This window comes from Typopeltis vanoorti, chromosome 2, assembly GCF_054136105.1.
Source record: "Typopeltis vanoorti isolate ZY-2024b chromosome 2, IOZ_Tvanoo_1.0, whole genome shotgun sequence".
Lineage (NCBI taxonomy): Eukaryota > Metazoa > Arthropoda > Arachnida > Uropygi > Thelyphonidae > Typopeltis > Typopeltis vanoorti.
In genome coordinates, this window is record NC_143550.1 from 42,042,798 (window position 1) to 42,068,543 (window position 25,746).

General features: G+C 35.3%; 1 protein-coding gene across 2 annotated transcripts in view; it reads left to right on the forward strand.

The window, feature by feature from the left end:
• The window catches only part of LOC150108964 (death domain-containing protein CRADD-like), a 37,154-nt gene extending 12,361 nt beyond the window's left edge, over positions 1-24,793 (forward strand). For both annotated transcript variants that reach the window (XM_090404632.1, XM_090404639.1), the window contains exons 2-3: positions 8,372-8,706; positions 24,215-24,793. In XM_090404632.1, coding sequence (XP_090260758.1) covers positions 8,388-8,706; positions 24,215-24,474 — 579 coding nt within the window. In that variant the 5' untranslated portion in view covers positions 8,372-8,387 and the 3' untranslated portion in view covers positions 24,475-24,793. The remainder of the gene's footprint in view (positions 1-8,371; positions 8,707-24,214) is intronic.
• The last annotated feature ends 953 nt before the right edge of the window (positions 24,794-25,746 follow it).

The following is a 25,746-nucleotide window of genomic DNA, read 5'->3' on the forward strand; positions in this document are numbered from 1 at the left end:
TGGTGTTTCATTTTCTAATTTGATTAAATACGTTAGAAGTGAGTATGGCTCCCGTAAGAAGGAAAATGGTGGCCAGTAATGATGGTTCGCCATCTTTATTCAATAACGGTAATATAAAGGAGATGATTCAGTGTACTATCTGCGAAATGTACGCTTTGCGAAGTGTGGTCGGAGTATGGTTAGATGATAATAAAGGAGTGAATGTGCGTAGAAAATGTAAGGAGAATGAGGAATTAAAGTGTATTTCAGGTCGTGAGTGTGATAATTTTGTCAAACTTCAGAATGAAGAAAATAGTGATATGACAAGAAATGGCGAGGTTGTACCAGAGAACTGTGAGGGGCATGAATGTAGAAAGTATGAATGATGGTATTAATTCAGAGCTAATTAATGGTTTTACAGAGAATAAAAAAGATGAGATAGATGCAGTGAGTGAGATTGCATTGTTGAGTGGAGCGATACAAAGGGCAAAGCGGCAGCTAGAGCGTATGAACAAAAGTCGACTGAGTGTACCAGCCAATAATAAAAAGTATGATAGGAAAAATAAGCATATGAGTTTGAACGTAAACAAAATGATGGAGAGAGTGCTGTATGGAGACTCGTTAGTATGAGGTGTGTTAGTAGAGGATTTGACAAAATCGTACCAACCTGGTGCGACCATAAAGGATGTAACTGAGTCTATTAGAGAGCAAAAGGAAAGGGTGAAAGAATTGATTGTTGTGGCAGGTACAAATGATTTGAAAGGAGATAAAATGGAAATGATAGACGACTTGAATGAATTGTTTGAGGTAGCAAAAGAAAAGAGTGAGAGAGTTGGATGATTAGTCTTTTGCCATGGTATGACAGTGAAGTGTTTAAAAGGAGGGCCATAATTGCAAATGACTTTATGCGTGGGTTATGTATGACGAGTGGTGTGGAATTTGTGGACGTGTGGAGTGAGTTCGATGGGTGAAAGGACCTATATAAGATGGATGGCTTGCATTTGAATGGATTCGGTGTAAGGAGACATTTGAAAAAGTGTTGCTGAATGTAATGGATGTGCAAAATCAAGGAAACTAGATTTATTAGGGGGGAGGGAGTAGATATACAGAAACTTAGGGAGGCAGTTGAATGTATGAATGAGTATAATATGCCTGAGCAAAGAAGGACAACAAATCAGAATGGGATAGTTAATATAAGGCATCAAGGTAGGGATGGGGCTAATGGGAGTCTTAAAGTCATGTACACTAATGCTAGGAGTATTAGGAACAAGAAGGAAGAGTTTTTGGCCATGGTTGGCACTTCCAGACCACAGGTTATTGGCATTAGTGAATCATGGCTGACTGTAGATGATATAGCTAGTGGGATTGAATGTGATGGGTATAGTGTGTTCAGGAATGACAGGGAGAATAAAATGGGGGGGTATTGTTGATGATAGCTGATGAGCTGCAGCCAAGGAGAATAGAAGTTAAATTGCAGATAGAGAAAAGAGCACATTTGAGGCCATTTGGTGTGAGATTGTGGCTAGCAGAACAAAATATATAATTGGGTGCTGCTATTGACCAGGTGATGGAAAAGATGATGGAGACAGTATGCACAAGCAAATAGAAGAAATGAGTGGAAGGAGGGTTATTATGGGAGATTTCAACTATGGACGCATTGATTAGAGTGAGGGGAGGACACACACAGGAGGAAGGAATTGGATTTTATGCGGTTATTAAGGGATAACTATCTGCAACAGCATGTAATGGAGAATACTAGGGGTCAGAGAGTGCTTGACCTAGTAATTACATCTGAGGATTTGGCTGTAACAAATATGACCACATTGCCACCAATTGGTGAGAGTGATCATAGGATCTTGACTTGAGAGGTAGCTAAAGGTGTGGAATTTACAATTAAGACAGGGTACATGTGGAATTATCGGCCTGGAAAGTATGACAAGCTTAGGAGTTTGATTAGTTCAGTGCCATGGCATGTACAACTGCAAGGACTAGAAGTTGATAGTGCATGGGAGGCAGTTAAGAAGTGTTTGCATGAAGCAATGGCTGACTGTATACCTAGAGTCCGAATAATAAATCAAGTAGGGGTTAAATGGATGAATAACACCATTAAGCTTGAGCTGCAAAAAAAGAAACAACTATGGAGGGAATTTAAGGAGAAAAGTGACTGGCAGGCACATGAACGGTATAAAGCGCAGGCCAGAAGGATAACGAGTGTGGTAAGAAAAGCAAAAAAGGATTACGAAAGAACATTGGCCATGCAGGCTAAAGAGAATCCTAAACAGTGTTTTTTTGATATGTTACAAGTAAAAGGAAAAATGTATATGGCAGAATGATTTTAAAGAATGCCGATGGTAGGGAGGTAACTGAATCAGTTGATATAGTTGAGTTACTGAGTGAGCACTTTGCAAGAATATATCATCCAGGTGGTGACATTGCAGAAATGAATGAACTAGTAGATTATACGGGAATTGTGGTGAATGAAATGGAGGTGAGTAGTCTATTGCATAACCTCAATGTCAATACATCTTGTGGGATTGGATGGTATACCAGCTCGTGTTGTATGAGAAGCGGCTAAAGAATTGTCAGTACCCTTGACCACTTTGTTTAATTTGAGTCTCGGGTCTGGGTTAGTACCGAGAGGGTGGAAAGAGGGAAAAATAGTTCCACTGCATAAAGGTGGTTCCAAGACTACTGTTGTAAATTACCCACGGATTAGCATATCAGGAATCGTTGTCAAGGTCTTAGAGAAATTAGTCAAGAAAAGAATACAGGATTGGATAGATGAAAATGGGATATTGTATGGGGGATAACATGGTTTTGTGAAGGGTAGATCATGCCTCAGTAACTTGCTCACGTTTTATAACATAGTGATGGCTGAACTGGATAAGGATAATGGGTTTACAGTGATTCTACTGGACCTTGCCAAGGCCTTTGACAGGAAAACAAATGGAACCCTAATCAGTAAACTGGAGCAGATGGGGATGGATAGGAGGGTGGTTGATGGAGAGATATCAGAGAGTGGTTTATTCAGGAGTTGAGTCCAAAACATGGCTTGTGACTAGTGGTGTGCCGTAGGGCTCTGTTCTTGGACCACTACTTTTCAATTTGTTCATCAATGATATAGGAAAGGATCTGAGAGGAAGTGTTCACTTGTTTGCTGATGATGCATAGTTGGGTAGAGCAATTGTGAGTGCTTAGGATGATTTGGATAGTTTGGAGGACTGGGCTAGGAAAAATGGATGTCAATTTAATGTGGCAAAGTGTAAGGTTATGCATTTTGGGGTGAAAAGAATAGCAGCAGTATATCACATTGGTGGAACCGTACTCCAGGAGATTGATGAGGCTAGGGATTTGGGAGTGTTGGTGGATAGGGAATTGAAGTTTAGGGGGCACATTGCAAAAGTAGCTAAATCAGCTCATCAAATCACTTGGCTTCTGAAAAATACTTTAACATGTAGAGACAAACAAGTTATTGTTCCTCTGTATCGAGCCTTGATAAGACCCCATATGGACTACTGTGCCCAGATATGGGCACCAGGGTTTCTTCTTGATGGGGAGGAGGTGGAGAGGATCCAGAGACATGTGACCAAGATGATAGCAGGTCTGAGGAATGAACTTTAGGAGAATAGGTTGAAGATTTGTGGGTTGCAAAAATTTGTTGATAGGCGGAAAAGGGGTGATATGATTGAGACATTCAAATTACTGAAAGGTTTCTATAAGATTAATTCAGAAGATATTTTTGAAAATAGGACTGGTGGTGGGAGGACTAGGGGCAATGCATGGAAGCTGGGCAAGAATGTGGTTAACAAGGGTGTTAGGGCTAGGTTTTTTACTTGGAGCATGGTGAATGAGTGGAATAAGCTGCCAGCTGTTGTGGGTGCTATGACCGCATGAATGAGTTCAAGGCAAAGTATGATAGATACTGTGTGAATGTAGAATAGTTGTTCTTGACATGATGTTAGGGCCTTCCTCGATGAGTCTGTCGACTCCTTAGAGTTGCCCGGAATAATAATAATAATAATTATTATTATTGTAACGATAGGCTGTTTGCCTATATTGTAAGCCTGTTTGGTTAGCGCACTATTGTAATATCTGTATTGTAATTAGCAGTGCACTTTTGCTTTCGTAACCTTTCCCACTTATTCTATTACGTACTATGTTTATCCACCTTTCGTATTTACTAGTCGTATGCCTATGAACACTGGAAAATATTTGTTAAGACTGCACCACCAGTAATTCTATATTGGCATAAGACTGTAATATGCCCAGTAGATCTCTCTCTTACTAGAATAAATTCCTTCAATAAATTTTACATAAACAGTCGTGGTTCTTAAGTACTTAAACTACGCTTTTAATGCCTTAGTTGTTTCCCGCTCACAGATCCGAGTTTATTTAGGAACAGTGCATTGTAAAATAAGAGATCAGGCGGCACTCTATTGACATATAATTAAAACACATTTATTTACATTAATAACAACGTACATTAATTAAAGGGGAGGGAGGTTACTCTCTTTACCTATCCATTAGATTTTTAGTACATATAAAGAAACAAACTTTCCCTTTTCAATACTAAATAACTATTCAATATAATTACTCAATTACTTCTCTGCTTATTAAATCAAATTATTGAAACTCTAACTTACAAGGAGGTTAGCTAGCTATTCCAAGTTATCTCATAAATTATATTCCAATTAATAACAAATCAGAGGACTCTCTTATAGGCACTTCTTATTACAATTAAGTTAATTCTTATCAGTCCATCTATAACGTATTTCCTAGATTACAAAAGGAATGTACAACAAAGGATGGAACAAACAGAGGCTCTGTGTCGCACACTCATCCAAAGGCCTTGCACTAAAGTCCCTATGCTTTTCCTTTCATCTCGGGCCTTAGGCTTCCGTCTGGAGAGTCTTGCTTCAGGGAGTGCTTCGTTGGGATATTGGCGGGCCTTGGACTGCAATTTTCTGGTACTCGAAAAGCTCAGGCTGATCTCCCGTGGCAAAAAGATCCCGTTGATCTCCGACCAACACTGCCTCGGGTATTTACATTGGCAATTCTTTCGTCATTCCAATCGGCTTCTCCTCTGGCATGGCTCGCCATAATGTCCTGTCCTCTGGATCCTACTCCCGGTATTTCTGCCTCTAACTGCCATCTTTTCTGCCACTTACTGCCAACCACGATGTTCGGCTCAGTGCCTTTTTATTTTGCATTCTTCCTGACCTTACATGAAAGGTTGTAACCTTGTAACCCCCAATGATTCAGCACAACTCCTTGATCTTCTGTTAAGACCGACCTATTCTTTCTTCTCCTCCGTGCACTCCTTTAATCCTATGTTGTCGGCAGCGGAAACTTGGCGATTTCTTTGACACTAACCTTTGAAGGTGTTTATACGCAGAGCTCACAAACAACTATCTCATACGCTTAAATCATAAACAACTTTCTTATGCCCTTATGTAGAGCTATTATACAAAGTTCCGGTGGCAAAGCATTGCCTTTGTTTTTGACATTCTAGAGATTTTTGTTAAAGCAGTAAGTACAAGCAATTCCTATAGGGTTATTTACATTAATATTTAGCATAAAATATATAGAGACATACAAGGTTATTTTTGTAACAATATCATGAGACTTGACCTCTGTAAAAATTGATGTAAAGCGTTTTGGTATTTCCAAGCTACATCGAGTTTTACACTAATGACTTCACGTCATTGCTTTAGTATCCCATAACGCATGACACATATCCTTACAGACATGTTATGTGCACATGTACATGTAAAGTTTAATGAGGTGAATGAAATTTAGCTGAGATTTCTGATTAAGTGGTTTGAACTGTTTGAATTTAAAATTTTAATTCAAACCTAACTGTGTGTAACTGAAAGAGGTTGTTGTAATGTTGGAACACAAACATAAAATCAACCAGACACCAGACATGGCCTTAATAGAGGTCAGGCAGTACATGGCAAGAGACACATTTTTTTAAAAATTTCCTTTATATATTTAAGTTACTGAAAAATTAACTCTAGAATAGATGTGTACTTATCTGTGATAATAATGGTAACAAAATATAAAAGTAATAAAAAAAAAGTAATTTTTTTTTTAAAGTGCCTCATACCTTTCATGTGTCTCTAGGGGTGTACATACCATATTTCAGGAAATACTGGCTTAAGACAAATAGCAGTAATTGTGGCTATGGCTGAAAAGAGTTAGCAAGTTAAAATTTGCTAAGAATTATTTGAGATTGATATCAGGATAAGAACATATATCATTCTATGTCTCCTTTCAATTGAACATGAACTATCTAACCAAACAGAATTTGATGAAATTATCACAAATTTTGCTACTGGTAAAGCGAGAAAAATTAAGCTTTAACGTGTTTTAATGATTTTAAATTTCATGTTTCTGTATAACTTTATGTAACTGCCTGTAATGAATCCGTGATTTTATGTATTAATATTTTTCCTCTAGCAATATTTTTTGTTGTTAAAAAGTAAGAAAAGTTAATTTTATTTTATATATGTTTGTACATACATACATATGTATGTATATATATATATGTATAAAATAAAATGTATCAAAATTGTCACACTGTTATACCCTGATAAGTTAGAATATAAAAATTCTTCTTATCATTGTCTAACATAGCAAACACCCTATAAGAAACATAAAAATATGCTTGTTATCTAGATATGAGTAGTTTTGAATATATTAATAAAAAAGAAAGGAAAGAATTGTAAAATAATGAGATGTTATTTACTTACTATAAGAAAAGAATATGTAAGAAAAGTGTGCCAATATTAAGTGTATAATTTAATACTGATTTAAGGTTGATATTACCTTTAATGTAAAATAACGTGCAAGAAAACGATCAACGTAATCTGTGTAAACTTAAGCTCAAAGCTCAGGGAGCAAGCAGACAGTTGCCCCAAGCAGCCTCATGCTCACGGAATGTGAATAGAAGTGGCGGGAGAGAATCGGACATTATGAGGTCAGACACATGTGACTGCGAATTCTACATGCCAGGTGAATGGCCAAAGTTACGGTGATGGCCAGTAAGGAGGAAGTATAAAAGGGTTAGAACCCCCCCCCCCCCTCTCTCTCTTGTTTTCTTAATTTCACCTCGTGGTTGATTGGAGCTCTGGGTGCGAGGTCCATTTGCTGGCATGTGATCAGACAGTTTCCAGCGGGAAATCTAGTCCCGAGATACAGCAGCAGCAGGCTATGCCGTATGGAACGTCGAGGAAAGTACGTGTCCGGAAAGCTGTAACAAAAGAAGTCGGGGAGAGGATCACGTTAGCATATCGATGATCGGAAACTTTAACTGTGATATAGAAACAAGGCATTGAAGGTGTTTAGTGCAACAAAAAGAGCAGAACCATCGTGTATAGATGAGTAGACATTTTGTTCTTTGATTTGTGTGTAACCCAAGATTAATATTATGTAATCTTTAATAACAAAGGACTCAGAGATAATCATTAGAAAGGACTGTAGGAAAGAGATTTAATATGTAGAAGATTATGAGTGGATAGGCACTATACGAATCTGATTACTGAGTATGTCTAAGAATGTTTAAGAGGATTTAACCTAAGGAGTGAATGTTAACAGAGATTGTTAAATCTAAGATTATAATGTGAGACATATGATTTATGTAAGGTAATTAAGGTTGATTAAATTTTGATGGGCTTTTCTGTGGAAAGTATTAGAGTTATCAGATTTGATTTATTCTTTAACTAGATTTGAATGGAAGCTTTTTATATGTATTATTAGCAGTATGTACTCTATGCTTAATAAACCTTGCTATTCTTTAACCAAATTTGTCTCTTTATGGAATTCGATGCACCACTTGTAAAAATAGTTACGAATCTGGGCAGGAGATTTATAGAATATAATTTACAGCCACGATTGCATATCTTGTGTTATCTTTGTTCAACTTCTTGATCATTCTAATTAATCTAAAGGTCCTAAGTGGCGCAGCAGAAAAAAATAAATTTTCTTAGGACTTAACGAGAAGTTGGTAACGAAGAGTCCACCAGATAGGTTTTGGCTCGACCCTCGGGCTATTCCTTTGTGACCCAGAGATACCACATGTCATACATAGGCAAGGCTTTAAGGAAACTCTTAAAATATATATTTTAAAAGAAATGGGATGCAACAACACTAAAGAATATAAAGAATATTTACAACTTGGCCAAGGGCACTAAAAGCCTAGCAGTGCCATTGCATGTAGTATTATCGTAGTATCCTGTACTTCTCTTGATTTTTATCAAGAATCTGATGATGATTATTGTAATATTGCAATTAAAGAAAGATGGATAAGATTTATATGAATATTTTGATCCTGTATTATTAATACACTTCTGGTATTTGCCTTTTATATTTTGAATTTTATTTTTTGCAGGATTATTATTATATTTATGGATGCTAAAGATAAGTTACGGCTGTGGAAAGCTCGTAAGGAACTGATTGATGATTTACATGTTTCTGAAATATTACCTTCCTTGATTAAAGATGGTATAATTACAGTTAGTGACTATGAAACAATTAAAAGTGAAAAAACTGAAAGAAAAAAAAATGAAAAGCTGCTTGATATTTTGCCTAAACGAGGACCTAAAGCTTATGTTTGCTTTCGTCAATCTTTGTTAGCCCACTATGAATGGTTAGCAAAAACTCTGGATAATGTTGAAATTATGGAAAAAGAAATGGATACACTTTTAAAAGCAAAAAAAAATCAAGGTAAGTATTATATGGATATATATATATATATATATATATATATATATATATATATATTCTATATATATAAAAAGATAAGTCAAAATTTGAAACGTTTTTATGTCATGTTTTTTGCTTACCAGCCCGGAACTCGGAGGGTTGGGCGGCATAGGCGCCAGTGGGGAGCCCCCTAGTATATATATGTGTGTGTGTGTGTGTGTGTGTGTGTTGATGACAGCTATAATTCATGTAATGCTGAAATCTAGGCCCATTAGTTTCAGTAATGTTTGTTTGTCAGATAAAAATGTTTGTGTGAACTGTATGACTTTTTTTATATTGGTCAACCTGCATGACTACAAGTTGACTGATACAAAACCAGTTTAATAAACTATTAAACCCAGAAATGCATGTTTTCCAATTAGCTGTCTTTTCCTTTACTAACATCATTTTTTGGTATGTACTCTCAAAGGATATATACAAGGTATTATAAGACAGTGCTTCCCAAAATTCTGGATGTCAGGGGCCCCCTTTGGAAAAATTAAAATATTTCATCCCCCCCTCGAAAAAAAATTGAAATATAGACATATATTATTATAATATTTATTGTATTTATATTCAATACAAAACATACACAGCGAATATTGCAAAATATCAAATGCAAATATTACATTTTTAGCATCTTACATACACATTTGACATGACACGTTATCTCATATTTTTATATAGATAGATACATTTGCAGTACAAGCACATGAAACGTAAAACAATTACTAATAAAGAAAGAATTAAAAACATAAAAAAAGTTTAATAACAATTTAATGTGATGGATGTGTTGCAATACTGCTACACAAAAAGTCAATATCAGGTGAAATATTCGAAACTGCAATTCTTAGATTTCTTGTTTGAAATGAAACATGAATAAGCATATATTTACTAATATTCATTAAGCGCCAAAATATGTAGGAAGCAAAATTTGTCAACCAACACCAATTTGTGATTTTTTCCATTAAAACATAAAAAATAATAAAAAAGAAATAATAAAAATTAAATACGTTTCTTTTAAGATAAAAAAAAATCTACTTAGTCTTAAAACATTTTCAATTTGTTTTCATTATTTCACGGCCCACAGTTTGAGAAGCGCTGTTATAAGAGTCTCACTATAACACACTTTGTTACAGCAGATAGTTGACTAGTGAATAGCACTGTGCCTGCGGGATGTTGCTTGGGAATTTTCAGCAGTTCATTATAGTGAGAGAGTTTGTTATAATGGTTATATTCTCTCTATATAGCAAATATCAGTATTTGCAAAATATCTTAGTTTCATATTTCCAGATTGGCTGTTTTTCAGCCCACTTATTTGATCAGCTCCTTCATTTTGATTTTCTAAAGCAGTCCTCCTGATGACTTTCCTCTGGGCTTTTCTGCCATTTTTGCTTCAAGCACTTGTTCTGCATATATTTTATCTCCCATTCTATTTAAGAGCCATACCATGTTAGATTAACCCTGATTACACCTTCTTGTGTATCAATAATTCATTTTTAGTATGGTTCTGCCCTTAGTGATATATTTGTTTATCAAAATGTCTCTCCACCAGGTACGTTGTATAACTGAATTACAAATTTCCATACCTATCTAATATTGCAATTTGTCACTAGAGGCACAACATTTGACATCATTTGTGATTACCTGTCTTACTGCTTGCTTTGTGTGTGTGTGTGTGTGTGTGTGTGTGAAAAGATAAGCCGAAATTTGAAACGTTCAACAATGTGTTTGCTTTCATGAGACAAACACATTGTTGTCTCATGTCTCGAGTCATCAGAATTGAAGGAGAACTAGCTTACCAGCCTGGAACTCGGGGGGAGATCCCCCTAGTATATATATATATATATATATATAAAGATAAGCCAAATTTTGAAACATTTTTATGTCACGTTTTTTGGTTTACTGGCTTACCAGCCTGGAATTCAGGGGATTGGGTGCTGTAGTGAGTTTTCCTCTAGTATGTGTGTATATATATAAACAAATTTGATGATTGCAGTTATTTCACTTGAACATGATTTGTGCTTAATTTCATCCTTGTATTAGAAGTGCTCCAGTCACACTATATTGCTCATTTTATTGTTTCTGGAAATGATGATATAGAAGATTTAATAATAATAATTACAGATAACCCTCGTATAATGTGGATGTTAGGTTCCATAGAAGTGTAAGCTTAGAAAACATATATTTAATTCAGGTAATTCATGTAAGCTTAGAAAACATATAAACTATGAAACAAATACATAGTATAAACTTATAAAAGGTTGGTCGATTGGTAGAGCCTCTGCTACTAATGGCTTAAGCAAGTTTGAGCGTGGTTAGTAGTTGGACAGAGATCAATTGTTCGATGCTGTTGGCACGCTCTCCCTCGATAAGTCTTTGGACTCCCTGGAGGTGTCACGTAATAGTAATAAAATTACAAATTGTACGTAAACTTCATTGCATATAACACAAATGTTTTAGGCAAAATACAATAAAGTGCATATTTAATTTTCATCACTGTCTTCAAAATGAACATTTCGTAGATGTTCTTTATTTATGAGTGGATGGATCGTCAACACTTGATATCTCTTGGACATCATTTGTATAATTCTCATTGGATACTTTGGCTGGTTTAGTTAGCAAGAAGTCAGTAACAAGACCTAGTAATAAGCCCTTGATTCTCGTAGAAAGGCTTATACATGATTATTAATTAACTTAAGGAATTCACAACATACACTAGAATATAAATTAAATTAGACTTTAATATATATATTTCCAATATTTCGGAAACAACATGTTGCCATCTTCAAAGGAACTTAAAATAAAGACACAGGCACCACACATAGTAAATGAGGACGAAGCGAGGAAGCTATTGTTTCTCCTAAAAGTCCTGATGGTGCCCCCTAGTGGGCTGTGTAGGTATTCTTGGCCATTGGGCTGAAGTTCTCCTGACCTCTTCCAAATTTGGGGCAGTCTCATGCAACCAAATTTGTTGAGGTTTGGCATGTTTCTTAGTGCTGAGGCTGATTCCATGAAAACTCTTTCAAATTTGAACTTGCTAACAGATATGTGCACTCCATCAGTACGTGAGACTAAGAAAAGAAGACTATATTCCTAAATAGCACTGCCTGTTGGGTTTGATTGTATGTTCTTAGCCATAGGGCTGATTGCCTGTGGGTGAGTTTCCCAGATGAGAAGCAGATTCCAGGAAAAGTTTCCCATACTTATACTTGTTTTGGTGAAATAAGGTGATTTTTTTTGTGATAGGTATCCAAGGCATGATCTGCTAAACCTTAGTGACCATAGTGGAATCAGATGTCCTGGTGCACCAAGATCCTGATGTTGGCTCTTCTGCTTGTTTTGCCAAAGTATGAAGGTTTACAACTACAGGGCACCTGGTATATTCCAGAGGTTGTAGCTGGTCTTAGGAGACCAGTTTTAGGAGAGTGGATAAGAGATGATAATTTCTTGTGTGGTTCAGAGATATATGGGATGTTGATGGATTTATTGTAGTCTGTGTGCGGAGGCGGGAGAAAGGAGTGTGGATATGGGTTATTTTATTTTATTTTTTTATTTGATGGGGGGGGGGGTTGCTTCCGTTGGCTAAAAAGGTATTGTGTATGTGGTTGAGTTCTGAAGTGGGTGCACTGTTGTTTAGAGCAGATTAATTTTACTCTGTTGACCAGTGTTTTTATGATGCCATACTGTTGGGAGGAGAAGGGAGGCAATGTTGGTGGATATATTTACTTGTAGAAGATTTAATTACTTCTCGAAATTTAACAACTAATTAAATAATTAGGTATTAAATTTTCTACATTGTCATTTCCTGAAACAACAAAAAGAGAAAAAAAAAATAAAGAAATAAGCTTCAGATACCAGAACTATATTGCAGTAGTTCAAAGGCGCAACGATTGTAAAATATTTTCTATTTTAAGATCTTGATATTGAATGTAATATTATTCTGTTTTTTTAGTACAATAAAATTTTCATTTGAAAATAAAATCTATATAATTAGTATTAATTATATTGATTTATACTAATTAAACTGATTAATATGTAAATAGCTGAAAATATGTATAGAGTGGACTTCCCACAATAAATCCTGGACTCCATGAAGGTGCCACTGTACTATTAATAAGATGATCTTGTACATATTCAAGATCATCTTTGTTGCATTTTTACTGACCTGCAAAGCCTCATTTGAAATGTAGAATTAGTCTGCTCAAACAAAATCCCAATTATTACAAATCTTTTCAATACTATGTCAAAGTATATCGTTTTTCCCCCCCTCCTAGCTTCTGATACTTTTGTTCAGTTTACATTTTGCTCTTTATTATTATTCTTTCCATCTTTTTTAGTTGTAAAAAAATGTCATTTTTTTTACAGTTAGTTTATGGATTAATTGTAAAAATTTATTTAGTTAGTTTTACACAGTGATTTGCTTTCTTACATTTTTCTTTGTATTTTCTAAGAGAACAAGTTAACTTACTTGCCAGGAACTTTTTATATGCTTTCTTCTTTTCCTTTTTTGTCTATTTAACTTCCTGAGTCCACCATGGAGTTTTGATTTTTCTATCCTTACTGACAACCTCATATGCCTCTCTGGTCGAATCAGTCATTGTTTTCTTCAGGATTATATACTGAATCTCCAAGTAGGTTTGGTTCTTGTTTTCAAACTCTTTCAGTTTTTCTTTAACGATATTTGTGTATTTCACATAGTTCATCTCTGAAAGCTGCTCAACCTTGATTTGTTTTAAACTTTCTTACACACTCTTCTTTTTAGTGTGAAATTCAATAGGAAATTATAATGTATTCTAAATATTAATGATTAATAAAATTATAATACCTATAATTAATAATTATAATAACTTTAATATAAATAACTTTTATTATTAAAAGACCAGAAGATAAATGATAAAATATACAAAGAGCCAAATCATTTATCTTCTGGTCTTTTAATAATAAAAGTTATTTATTTTAATACATCAGACCAAATATGTACAATTTAAGTTCACAAATAACTTTAATAATTGTGATATTTCTGCAATGTTACAATACCACCACAGAGCAATGATACATGCACGCAAGCACTAACACTGGGTAAAATGAGGCTGAAGAAGGGCAAACAAAAGTCTTGCCCAGAGTCCTAACTGGCATCTCCTAGTGGGCTAAATTGTTAGTCTTGGCCATTGGTCTGAAGTTCTGAGAAAGAGTGCTTCCCAAATTTGGGGCAGTTTGTTTTATCCAAATGTGTTAAGGTTTCGAAAATTTCTCAGGACAGGTAGATTCAAAGAGTAGCCTCTCATATTTATATTTGCTGCAGTGGAGTAGAGTGGCCTTCTTCTAGTATATCCCGTGGTGGGTGTCCAAAGCATGGTGTTTTGGTTGCCCTTCTTCAGTCTCATTTATCTAGTGTTAGTGCCTGTGTGCACATGTGATTGATGTGTGATCCCTGATGATAGCAATGTAACTTGCATTGATGAAACATCAGAGAATCATTCATTAAAGCTATGATTGCTTAAGGGTCAAAGCGGTAAAACTGAGAGAAGACCTCCACATAGCCTTTAAAGGAATGCAGAGAACCAACCAGAGGAGCTTCTGACCTAATGTGCAATCCTCACCTCATGGTACACCCTGTTAGGTATCTACCTGTATAATTAATGAACGAGGATGGGCTGGCAATTTGGGATTTAACCAACCGAATTGTATACTTATTGACTTAAACCACAAATAAAATGATGGTACGATATGACAGAATTTCATTCCAGCTGGGGCATTGCCAGGTTAAACAAGGCCCCCCCCCTCTTGTTTTTCGGCAGGGAACCAGGGTGAACAGCAAAAAGTCAGCTACTGGAACAAATCCTGAAACACACCCCAACTCAACATCAACAGAGATCAAGGTCAGTACTATCAACATAAGAAGCTTGAATGGCAAAGAAATGGAGCTGGCTGAGGAATTGGATAAGTACCAGATCGGCATAATAGGGATGACTGAAACAAGAAGGACAAAAAATGGTGAGATCTTTCTAAGCATTAAATACGAAACGTTGTATTCAGGCAATAACAATTAGGGAAAAGGAATAGCTATAGGAGGCTAATCTTCTTGAATGGCAGGCAATATCAAGTAGAGTGATGTGGGCAAATATCAGAATGGCTAACTGGACAGTGACACTTATTTGTGCCTATGGTCCCACAGAAGGTTCTACAAGGTAGAAGTGGAGGAATTTTTTGAAGCTTTAGAGAAAGCAACTGACACAATGAAAAAAAAAAGAAAAGTTGGTCCTTGTTGGGGATCTAAATATCAGATTAGGAAATGATTGTCAGACATACAAAACTATTTTGGGAAAATTTGGAGAAAAGAGCAACGCTAATAATAATGGCAAATACCTGTTGGTTCAGGGCAGGAACTGGTTATTACTGACACAATTTTCCAACATAAAAATGTGCATAAATTCACATGGAGAGAAGAGGCAAGGAATAAGAAAAGTCTCATTGACTATGTTATTGTTGTTTTCTCCCAGGTGCAGGACACCAGTGTGTACAGAGGATTTGAAATTGAATGTGATCACCATCTAGTCTTGAGCAGTTTATGGAAGTTTTTTCAATTGGCTATGCTACTAATTATATATTAGGTTTTATCCTTTATCCAAGTGCTAGCAAACAAAGTTTGTGCCGAGAGTACTTTCAGGACTTGGGTAACTCGTGGTAAAGATGGTATAAATTCTCATCACTTGCCTTAGTATTTCCTATAATGCAAAGCACATCTCTTTGCAGACATGTATAATGCTATGCATTAAGGAAGGGCCACTACCCACACTTGTTTCGACCTTTATTGAGGTCTCATCAGTGGGAGCCAGACCCAGAGGTGATTAAGGGAGGGCCACCACCAAGACCGATTTTGATCTTTATTGAGGTCTCATCACTTCTGGGTCTGGCTCCCACAGATGAGACCTCAATAAAGGTTGAAACAGGTCTCGGTAGTAGTCCGCAAGGAGATGTGCTTTGCATTATGGGAGAAACTAAGGCAAGTGATGAGAACTTATATCACCTTTACCACAAGTTGCCCCAGTTCTGAAAGTACTTTCGGTGCAAACTTTGTTTGCTTACACTTCGATAAAGTATAAAACCCAATATATAATTAGTCTTGAGCAGGATAAAATTGAATTTCATATTGAAAAGAAGAACATGTAAGAAAGTTCTAAAGCGAATAAAAGTTCAGCAGCTCTCAGATGTGAACTGTAGACTAAAATACACAAACATTATTGAAGAAAAAATGAAAAAGTTTGAGAACAGGAACCAAACCTTGGAGATTCATTGGCAAGCCCTGAAGAAAACACTGATTGATTTGGTCACAGAGGCATGTGGTGAGGTTGTCTGCAAGGATAGAAAAATCAGAACTCCATGGTGGACATAGGAAGTTACAGTGGCAGTGAAGTGAAAGAAAAAAGCATATTGAATGTTCCTAGTGAATAAGTCAGCTTCTACTCTTAGAGAATACAGAGACAAATGTAAGAAAGCTAAACACTGTGTAAAACTAGCTAAACAAAAGTTATGGGAGGACTTTGGTTATAACATAGAAAATAAATATCAGGATGTTGGCAAAATATTCAAAATATAAAAAGCTCAGAAATGAGGAAAGGTGCTGTAAAAGGAATTACAGATGATAAAGGTGACATGAAAACTGGAGAAAAAGATATCCTTGATGTATGGAGTAATTACTTTGAAAAATTGCTAAATATAACAAGCATTGATGACAGCACAGTGGTAAAAAATACTGACCAGGCATGCATTCAGGAATACATATCGATACCTGAAGTAGAAAAAGCCATTAAAAGCCTGAAATGTGGAAAGACAGCAGGAGTAGATGATAATCTACCAGAAATGCTCAAGTATGAAGGTACAGAAGTTTTAGTGGCTTCACTGCATAGTTCAGAAGGCCTGGACATAGGGATAAATTCCAGATGATTGTAGTACAGTTTTCATAGTACCTATATACGAAAAGGGAAATAAAACTTAATGCGAGAATTACAGAGGTATTTGACAAAGTGTTCCCAGCAAGATTTTTGCAAGCATACTTGAGAAATGGTCGAGAAAGATTATGGAAGGGAAGCTTGGTGAAGAACAAGCTGGATTCAGGCCAAATAGAGGCTGTCAGTATAAGATTTTCACTTTATGACAGATAGTTGAGAAATCATGGGAATATAACAAAGATCTGTATTTAAGTTTTGTAGATCTGGAAAAGGCATATAACAAGGTGCCGAGAGAGAAGCTATTCAATACAACTGTAGTGTATTGAATTATATCGAGCAATACTTAGTCTTTATTTGAGTTGTAAGTCAGCAGTTAGAATTGAAGGAAGTACAGGGAGATGGCTTGATATTAAATCTGGTGTCAAACAAGGATGTACATTATCTCCTCTGTTATTCATTATCTATATAGATCACATTATGTAGGAAAGTAGTATTAAACTGATATCAAAATTGGAGATGTTAATCTCAGCTCTACTTTATGCGGACAATTTTATACTTTTAAATAAATCCAGTACGAGTCTGCAAGATACCTTGACTAAATTGAATAATTGTTGTAATAAGTTTGGTATGAAAAGCAGCAATAACAAGACAAAGACAGTGAAAATAGGCAGAAACATTGAAAATATCAAACTGCAAAAACATTTCATCTACTTAGGCACAATTTTTATTGAAGATGGTAAATTAAATATGGAAATAGACAATAGAATCAACAGAGGTGGTGTGGTAGGAAGAAGCTGAATAGATTTATATGGAATAAGAGAGAAATTAGTCAAAACACTAAAGTAGCTATATATGAGACAGTGTTCAAACCAATTTTAACTTATGGATCTGATAACTGGGTTAGAAATAAAACACTTGACCAAAGACTAGAGACTACAGATAAGAGTGTCCTGAGAAAGATTAGGGGCGTGAACAAATTGCATCAATGGCAATATCATATTAAAAACAAGGATATTATTTAAGTACTTAACTTTGTTAGTATTCTGGAATGTGTTAGAAGAGCTAATCTCAGGTGGCATGGTCACTTAAAACAGAATGGGAGAGGAAAGATTAACAAAACAAGTGTTCTCTGCCAGGTTGTCAGGAAAAGACCCAGAGAAGACCAAGATATGTAGGTGTATTGATACAGTAAAAAGTGCCTTAGAAGACAGAAATATAAGATTTGATGATGTTGGAGTCTTGACAGATAACAGATTGATTTGGAGGAAAATTGTTGATAGGGAGATAGTAATGATGTAAGTTCTTCATGTAGTACTGTCGTAATATCCTGCACACTGCTTGAGGATACATGTCAGGAATTTGATGATGATGAGTTATAATTAATGTTTAGTATACATTGTAATTTCCTGAAAAATCAGTTAATGATATGTTCTGAACTCCTTTGAGGGGGAAAACACACACATATATAAATATATATTCTCCCCCCCCCCCTCATTAGAAATGTGCATTCACATTTCAAATTTTTCTCTTTACTAAAAAAATTACATTCTTTGAGAATATGGTCTTTTAGTGGACCAAAGAAACTGTATTCTCACTAATTTGGCTTGCCCAACCCTGTTCCAGCAGAATATTGTAAGTATATGCTGTTTTATTTCACTATTCACTTGTTATAAACTCATAACCATATTTAAATTTAAAATTTTATGAACTAATATTAAAAGTTTGATGAACCAATATTTTTATTTTATTTTATTCAAACTTCGTTATTTTTTTAAGGTAAAAGTAATCTTTGTCATCCACTAGCTATAATTTTTATTATTATTATTATTGATATCCACTTTTTTTTTGGTTCCGTGTTTCTGTTTTACATTTACTACTGAATGAATGATTTGGATTATATTCAACACTTTTTTTTTTCCACCTAAGCTGTAATATAAATATTACAAACAGAATATTAAATACTTAATCTTCATGATGACAAAAAGCAAAAATAAATAAAATAAAATAGCATTAATGTAACTGGAAACATACAGTAATAGTATACTCATGTAGAATAAAGAAATAATGAAGTTGTAGTGGGAATTTTTGATATCACTCCCCATATGACAGCTGCATTGCCTATAGCAAATAAATACTAGGTGTAGGCTAAGCTTATGAGCAAAGGAATCTGCAGATATTCCTTTTGAAAAGCTGTAAGTTGTTGTCCTTTGGGAAATACTTTATATGGAGGGCTGTTTCACAGAAGTTAGGTGGATAGAATAAAAGATGAATGGGAGTAGCAGGTTTAATGAATCAGCAGTTCAACTGTAAAAGGATATTGGGCAACTGATACTCATGTTGTTATACGTTTAGCAGAAATGGGAGAAATAATGGATGCTAGCTCTGCTGAACAGCACCTATGGAAATGAGATGCAATGCAGAAACTGACCTACTGAAGAAGAGTGAATGAAAGAAGTGTGTCAGTTATCGTTATATATCTTCTAAGCAGCATCAAGAATTTTTAAAGGGGATTTGTGATTTGTACAGAGTAAGTAAGTAGATAGATGAAAAATAAAGTCCTGAGTGAAAAAGAATGACAAGTTTTTTGGAAGCTAAGGATGCTATAGAAGTAATGCGATTATGCCAGGAGTGAGGTCATTCCAAGAACAGAGATTTGATTTTGACTTTGTTGAGCATTATCAAAGGTAAGGAGAGAAGAATTAAGATTTTTTTTTTTTTTTTGCATGAAAATAAAAAAAAAAAATTCTGTAGGCTTCAGGCTTGAATCCTGCCATGAGCATGGATGTGTGTTATTGTCTTTAGAAGAGAGATTAATTTCATTGCCCAATGTGAGACTACAGCCCTACTTACTGAAGACCTAAAGTGGCTTGGAAAAAAAAATTCTATGTTTGGTCTCTACAGCAGGGTTTCCAGACTATGTAAAAAATAAATTAAAAGTACAAATATATTATTATTATTACGTAACACCTCCAAGGAGTCCAACGACTCATCGAGGGAGGGCACCTGCTCTACAACTTTCCGTCTCCACCAAATGCAACTACCTTCATCTATGCCATCTATCACCATGACCACACTAGTATTTTCACAGACAATCACAAACATCCATGCCCATGGCGGGATTCGAACCCGCAGCCTTTTGGCTGGAAAGTGGATACGCTAACCACTTGGCCCGCGCTCAGACACACACACACACACACACACACACCCTTGAACAACATTGGTTCAAGTTTTTCACTTTATGACAAATAGTTGAGAAATTGTGGGAAAATAACAAAGATCTGTATTTAATTGTATGAGTCGACTTATATGAAGATTGTTTTTTTTTTTCAAATTGTTGCACGTCTTCAAAATATTTTTTTGAAGATTTGCAACAATTTGAGAAAATTCACAGAGAACTGTGTAGCTTAGAAATATAAAAAAAATTAAGAAAAAGTTAGGTATGTCATGAATGCATGAAATATTTGTAGATACTAGTTTATTTTATCATTTCGTACAGATTAAAAGTTAAAATTGATCAAAACTTACGCACACACAACCACTCACAGACTGTACATGGCGCCATTTGCAGTTGAGAGAAATGTAAACAAACGTAAATATGCAGTATTAAATCATAACTGCATAAAATGAACTGTCATTAATTAGTCAAATGTTTAATTAATTAGCATAAAAATATAATGATTCTTCATTAGTGTATAGCTAGGCTATCCGCTAATGAATGAATCATTATAGAAGCAATCACATTGATTACACTAGGCTACCATTAAGCAATCATATTGCTGCTGCTTCAGACAGTGCACGAATCATATTTATATCTTATATCTGGAAAAGTCTCATTGACTATGTTATTGTTGATAGTGATGTTTTCTCCCTGGTGCAGGACACCAGAGTGTACAGAGGATTTGAAATTGTAAGTGATCACTAGTCTTGAGCAAGATAAAATTGAATTTCATAGTGAAAAAGAACATGTATGAAAGTTTTAAAGCAAATAAAAGTTGATATCAGATATGAACTATAGACTAAAATACACAAACATCATTAAAAAAAAAATGAAAGAGTCTGAGAACAGAAACCAAACCTTGGAGATTCATTGACAAGCCCTAAAGAGAAAACTGATTGATTCGGCCACAGAGGCATATGGTGAGGTTGTCTGCAAGGATAGAAAATTCAGAATTCCATGGTGGACACAGGAAATTAAAGAGGTAGTGAAGGAAAAGAAGAAACCATATAAAAAGTTTCTGGCAAATAAGTCAGCTTTTGCTCTTAGGGAATACAGAGACAAATGTAAGAAAGCTAAACACTGTGTAAAACTAGCTAAACAAAAGTCATGGGAAGACTTTGGTAAGAACATAGAAAATAAATATCAAGAAGGTGGCAAGATATTCTGAAGATTATTGAAGAAGCTCAGAAATGGAGGAAAGAGTGCTGTAAAAGGAATATTAGAGATGATAAAGGTGACATGAAAATGGGAGAAAAAAAGATATCCTTGATGTATGGAGTAATTACTTCAAAACGTTGCTAAATGAAACAAGTAGTGATAGCACAGTGGTAAAAAACACTCAACAGGCATGCAGTCAGGAATACATATCCATACTTGAAGTAGAAAAAGCCATTAAAGGCCTGAAATGTGGAAAGGCAGCAGGAGATATTCGATCAGAAATGCTCAAGTATGGGAGTATAAAAGTCTTACAGTGGCACTGCATAGTTCAGAAGGCCTGGATAGAAGGACGAATTCCAGATAATTGGAGTACAGCTCTCATAGTACCCATATATAAAAAGGGAAATAAAACTGAATGTGAGAATTATAGAGATATTTCTCTATTGAGTGTTCCTGGTAAGATTTATGCAAGTATACTTGAGAAACGGTTGAGAAGGATTGTGGAAGAAAAGCTTGGTGAAGAACAAGCTGGATTCAGGCCAAATAGAGGCTGTCAGTATAAGATTTTCACTTTATGACAAATAGTTGAGAAATCATGGGAATATAACAAAGATCTGTATTTAAGTTTTGTAGATCTGGAAAAGGCATATAACAAGGTGCCAAGAGAGAGAGAAGCTATTCAATACGCTCCAGGTATGTGGTTTCAATGGGGCATTATATCAAGCAATACTTAGTCTTTATTTGAGTTGTAAGTCAGCAGTTAGAATTGAAGGAAGTACAGGAAGATGGTTTAATGCTAAATCTGGTGTCATAATAGGATGTACGTTATCCCCGCTGTTATTCATTATCTATATGGATCACATTATGAAGGAAAGTGGTATTAAACCTGATATCAAAATCTGAGATGTTAACATCAGCTCTTTACTTTATGCGGACAATGTTATACTTCTAAATAAATCTGCTGGAAGTCTGCAAGATTCCTGACTAAACTGAATAGCTGTTGTAATAGATATGTTATGAAGATCAGCAATAACAAGACAAAGGCAATGAAAATAGGCAGAAGCACCGAAAATATCAACTGCATTGTGAATGGAGAACCTATAGAACAAGTGAAACATTTCAGCTACTTAGGTATGATTTTTAGTTAAGATGGTAAATTAAATATGGAAATAGACAATAGAATCAACAAAGCTGGTATGGTAGGAAGTCAACTGAATAAATTTATATGGAATAAGAGAGAAATTAGTCACAACACTAAATTAGCTGTATATAAGACAGTGTTCAAGCCAATTTTAACTTATGGATCTGAGAACTGGGTCAGAAGTAAAATACTTGACCAAAGACTAGAGACTGCAGATATGAGAGTCCTGAAAAAGATTAGGGGCGTGAACAGATGGCATCAATGGCAATATCATATTAAAAACGAGGATATTAGTTAAGAACTTGACATTGTGAGCATCCAGGAACGTGTTAGTAGAGCTAATCTCGGTGGTATGGTTACTTAAACAGAATGGGCGAGGAAAGATTTGTACTCTGCCAGGTTGGCAGGAAAAAGACCTAGAGTAATACCAATTTATAGGTGGATTGATACGGTAAAAAGTGCCTTAGACGATAGAAATATAAGATCTGATAATGTTGGAGTCTTGACAGGTAACTGGCTGATTGGATGAAAATTGTAGATAGGAAGTTACTAATGATGTAAATTTTTCATGTTGTATTATCATATCCTATACAACCCTTGAGGGGACATGGCAGGAATTTGATTATGATATTTATTAAGGAATTCATATTTATTTACAGATATAAGCCTGTAAATAAACTGGTTTATTTATATTAATATGAATTTCTTTTTTCACATTATCTTGTCATTTTTGATGTCTAGTGTTAGTAATATGTATAACATCTGCAATGTTTTGTGTCGTGAGACAATGTTGATGTAGGAAATGATGACAGACGATTCATCTTGTAAACAGACGATGTAAAGTTACAGTATCGATAAATACAGTGCAGTACTGTAAATGTATTTTGTCTTTCTTATGATTTTCTTAATAACATTTTAATAATAATATACAAAGTATATGTTAATCGGCTGTTTATATTATCGGTAAGGCTTATAGTCAACAGTAGGCGATTAGTAATTGCTGAGAATTTATTGATGCCAAATCCTACAAATGCCTTGGAAACATCAAGTGTAACAGCACAGGTTTCCAAACCTTTCCATGGCATATGTCCAGAGGTGGGTGATGTAGGTAAGGTATCTACTGTGGATCTTGATTGGTGTAATCTATATTAGTGGTCAGTGAATTAGTTGACAGTTCTCCAGATGTTAAAAGAATAGGACTGTTGATGATCCTCTCCATTACTGTAGGTGTGAGAAAAGTAGGCCTGTCGTCATCAGATAGACACCACTTTCTTTCTGGAATTAGCTGTATATGGACTTGCTTCTATGCTATGGGGTTGATACCAGTTGAATATAATACATTGTAAAGATGATAAAGATTGCATGTTAGTTCAGGAGTACATCCCTTGAGTATACCAATGACGCTCAAGAGCTGATATCTTTCTGGAAGGATAATGTGATATAATATTACAGATAAAGGTGGTGGTTGCCTTGGTTATTTATGCAGGAAGAATGATCCCAGGTGGTCAGCTGTATTTTTAGGTGATGCTGCAATACTACCAACTGGGTGGGCATAGATAGAAGTTGTGCCTAATAGCATTTGTGAGGGACAGAAGGCATGACTGGAAGAGGCAGCAGGCTTTCTACATTCATCCCTTTCAAAATTGCACTTAGCGCTGTTAATACTTTGCAAATTTGTTGTGGACTTCAGTGTAGGCAGTTAATGAAGCTGGAGTTTTGTTACAGGTCACTTATTGATAAGGTTTGTTCTAGTGCTTTTTCTTTTAGAAAAGCATTTGCTGTTGTGAGGCTTTATCTGGATCTAATTTTAATAATCTTATAGTGAATTTGTTATAGCAGCTTATTATTATATATATAAAAAAAAAAAGAACTTGAACTGCTGAAATTTTGTTTTATTTATACCAATCATTGATTTTTATAATTATTTTATAATGAAATTTTATAATTTCAGTAATGTTGAAATAATGCATTTTGCTTTGACTTATCAGATAAATTTTAGTTTAATTTTCTCTCTCCATTCAGAAGTAACAAGTGAAATGATAGATATACTTCGTCATAATACCCAGTTGGTGAGGCGCTGGCATACTCTAGCTCATAGATTGGGAATGACAGTACAGCGTGTACAAATTCAAGTGCAAGCAAACATATTTATGTGGGACCTAGAGCAGTGTGTATTAAACTTAATGGAGCAATGGCAAGCTTTAAAAGGGAAAGAGGCAACAATCATGGCACTTTTGAATGCTTTAAGGCAAGAGGAATTTAATGATGTTGCTGGCAAGTGATTTTTTTCTTATGTTTTGGCTAATATTATTTTTGTTTAAAATTTTGTTAATTTTGTTTAAAAAACATTGTATTGTCTCTCCCTCTCTCTTTGTATATCTATATAGAGAGAATGTGTATACAGGCTCATATGTTATAGACCAGGGGTGGCCTACTACACATCCTTTTGGAGCCAAAATAATTCCGGTAAGACTCAGAAGAGCTGCAACCTTTGACTGATGTGATGGTATGGGAGTAAGTGAGTGTGCGCATGGCGAGGTGGTGGTGGGGATGCAGAAGCTATGCCTATCCACCACAACACGTTAGTTACAATTTATTAAATCTAAATATAGATCTGTGTTAAATGATAAACATTTGAACGAGCTTGTAAGCGATTTTTTGACTAATGCTTTGACTAATTACAAACCTAATTTTAAGGAGCTTACTAAGAAAATGGATACAAGGAAGGCCTCTATTAGTAAATAAATAACTAAAATTATTGTTTCGACTTTAAAATTATTCTAATTGTTCAAAGTGAACTTCATTTAATGTGTTTCGAATTAAACTTTTTTATTGCAGTAATTTTTATTAACCCTGTTGTTCTCTTCCTCATTTTTATTTTATTTTTTTTGTAGTCTTCTCTTGTTTAATTTTTCCTGGTAGAGCGTGGAGAGCTGCGTGGACATGAGCCACGTTGTGGCCACCCCTGTTATAGACTAATTTACAGATGTTAATGGGAAGAACAAGTGAAAGTATTTGAAAACAAGGCCCAGATCTTAGAGAATGAATGAAGGGCAAAATATGGAGAGAACATTGATTTATAGGGCTAAGGAAGTTTTTAAAAAAAAAGCAGTTTTGAAAAGAAGAAATTATGGAAAACTGACTTCAGTAGCCTGAGGGGTACCCATTAAAAAAAAACAAAATTGCAATCCCAAAAATGCAACTGTTTCTGTTTTGTTTATTTATTCTTATGGCAAAAAAAATACAATGCAACTGTAGTCCAGAAAGCCAATCCAGGGCTTCATCTGTCAACTCGTGGTTGTCTTGGAGGTTAACCATGAAATTGGTGCCATGGGCAGTCATTCACAATATGAGTGATTGTCTGGGCTATGGGAGGGGGGAGAAAACAATCACAATAAGGGTGATCTGACAATTTCCATTTGTGTAGTAGGTAGTCGCATCTACCCTGGTTAGTTCTGACGCTGTTGACAGATGACCAAATCTTCTAGGAAGAGCAAAACCAGACTGCAGAGCAGAGGGATCTTCAACCAGGAAGCCATTTGTTGGGAGATTGT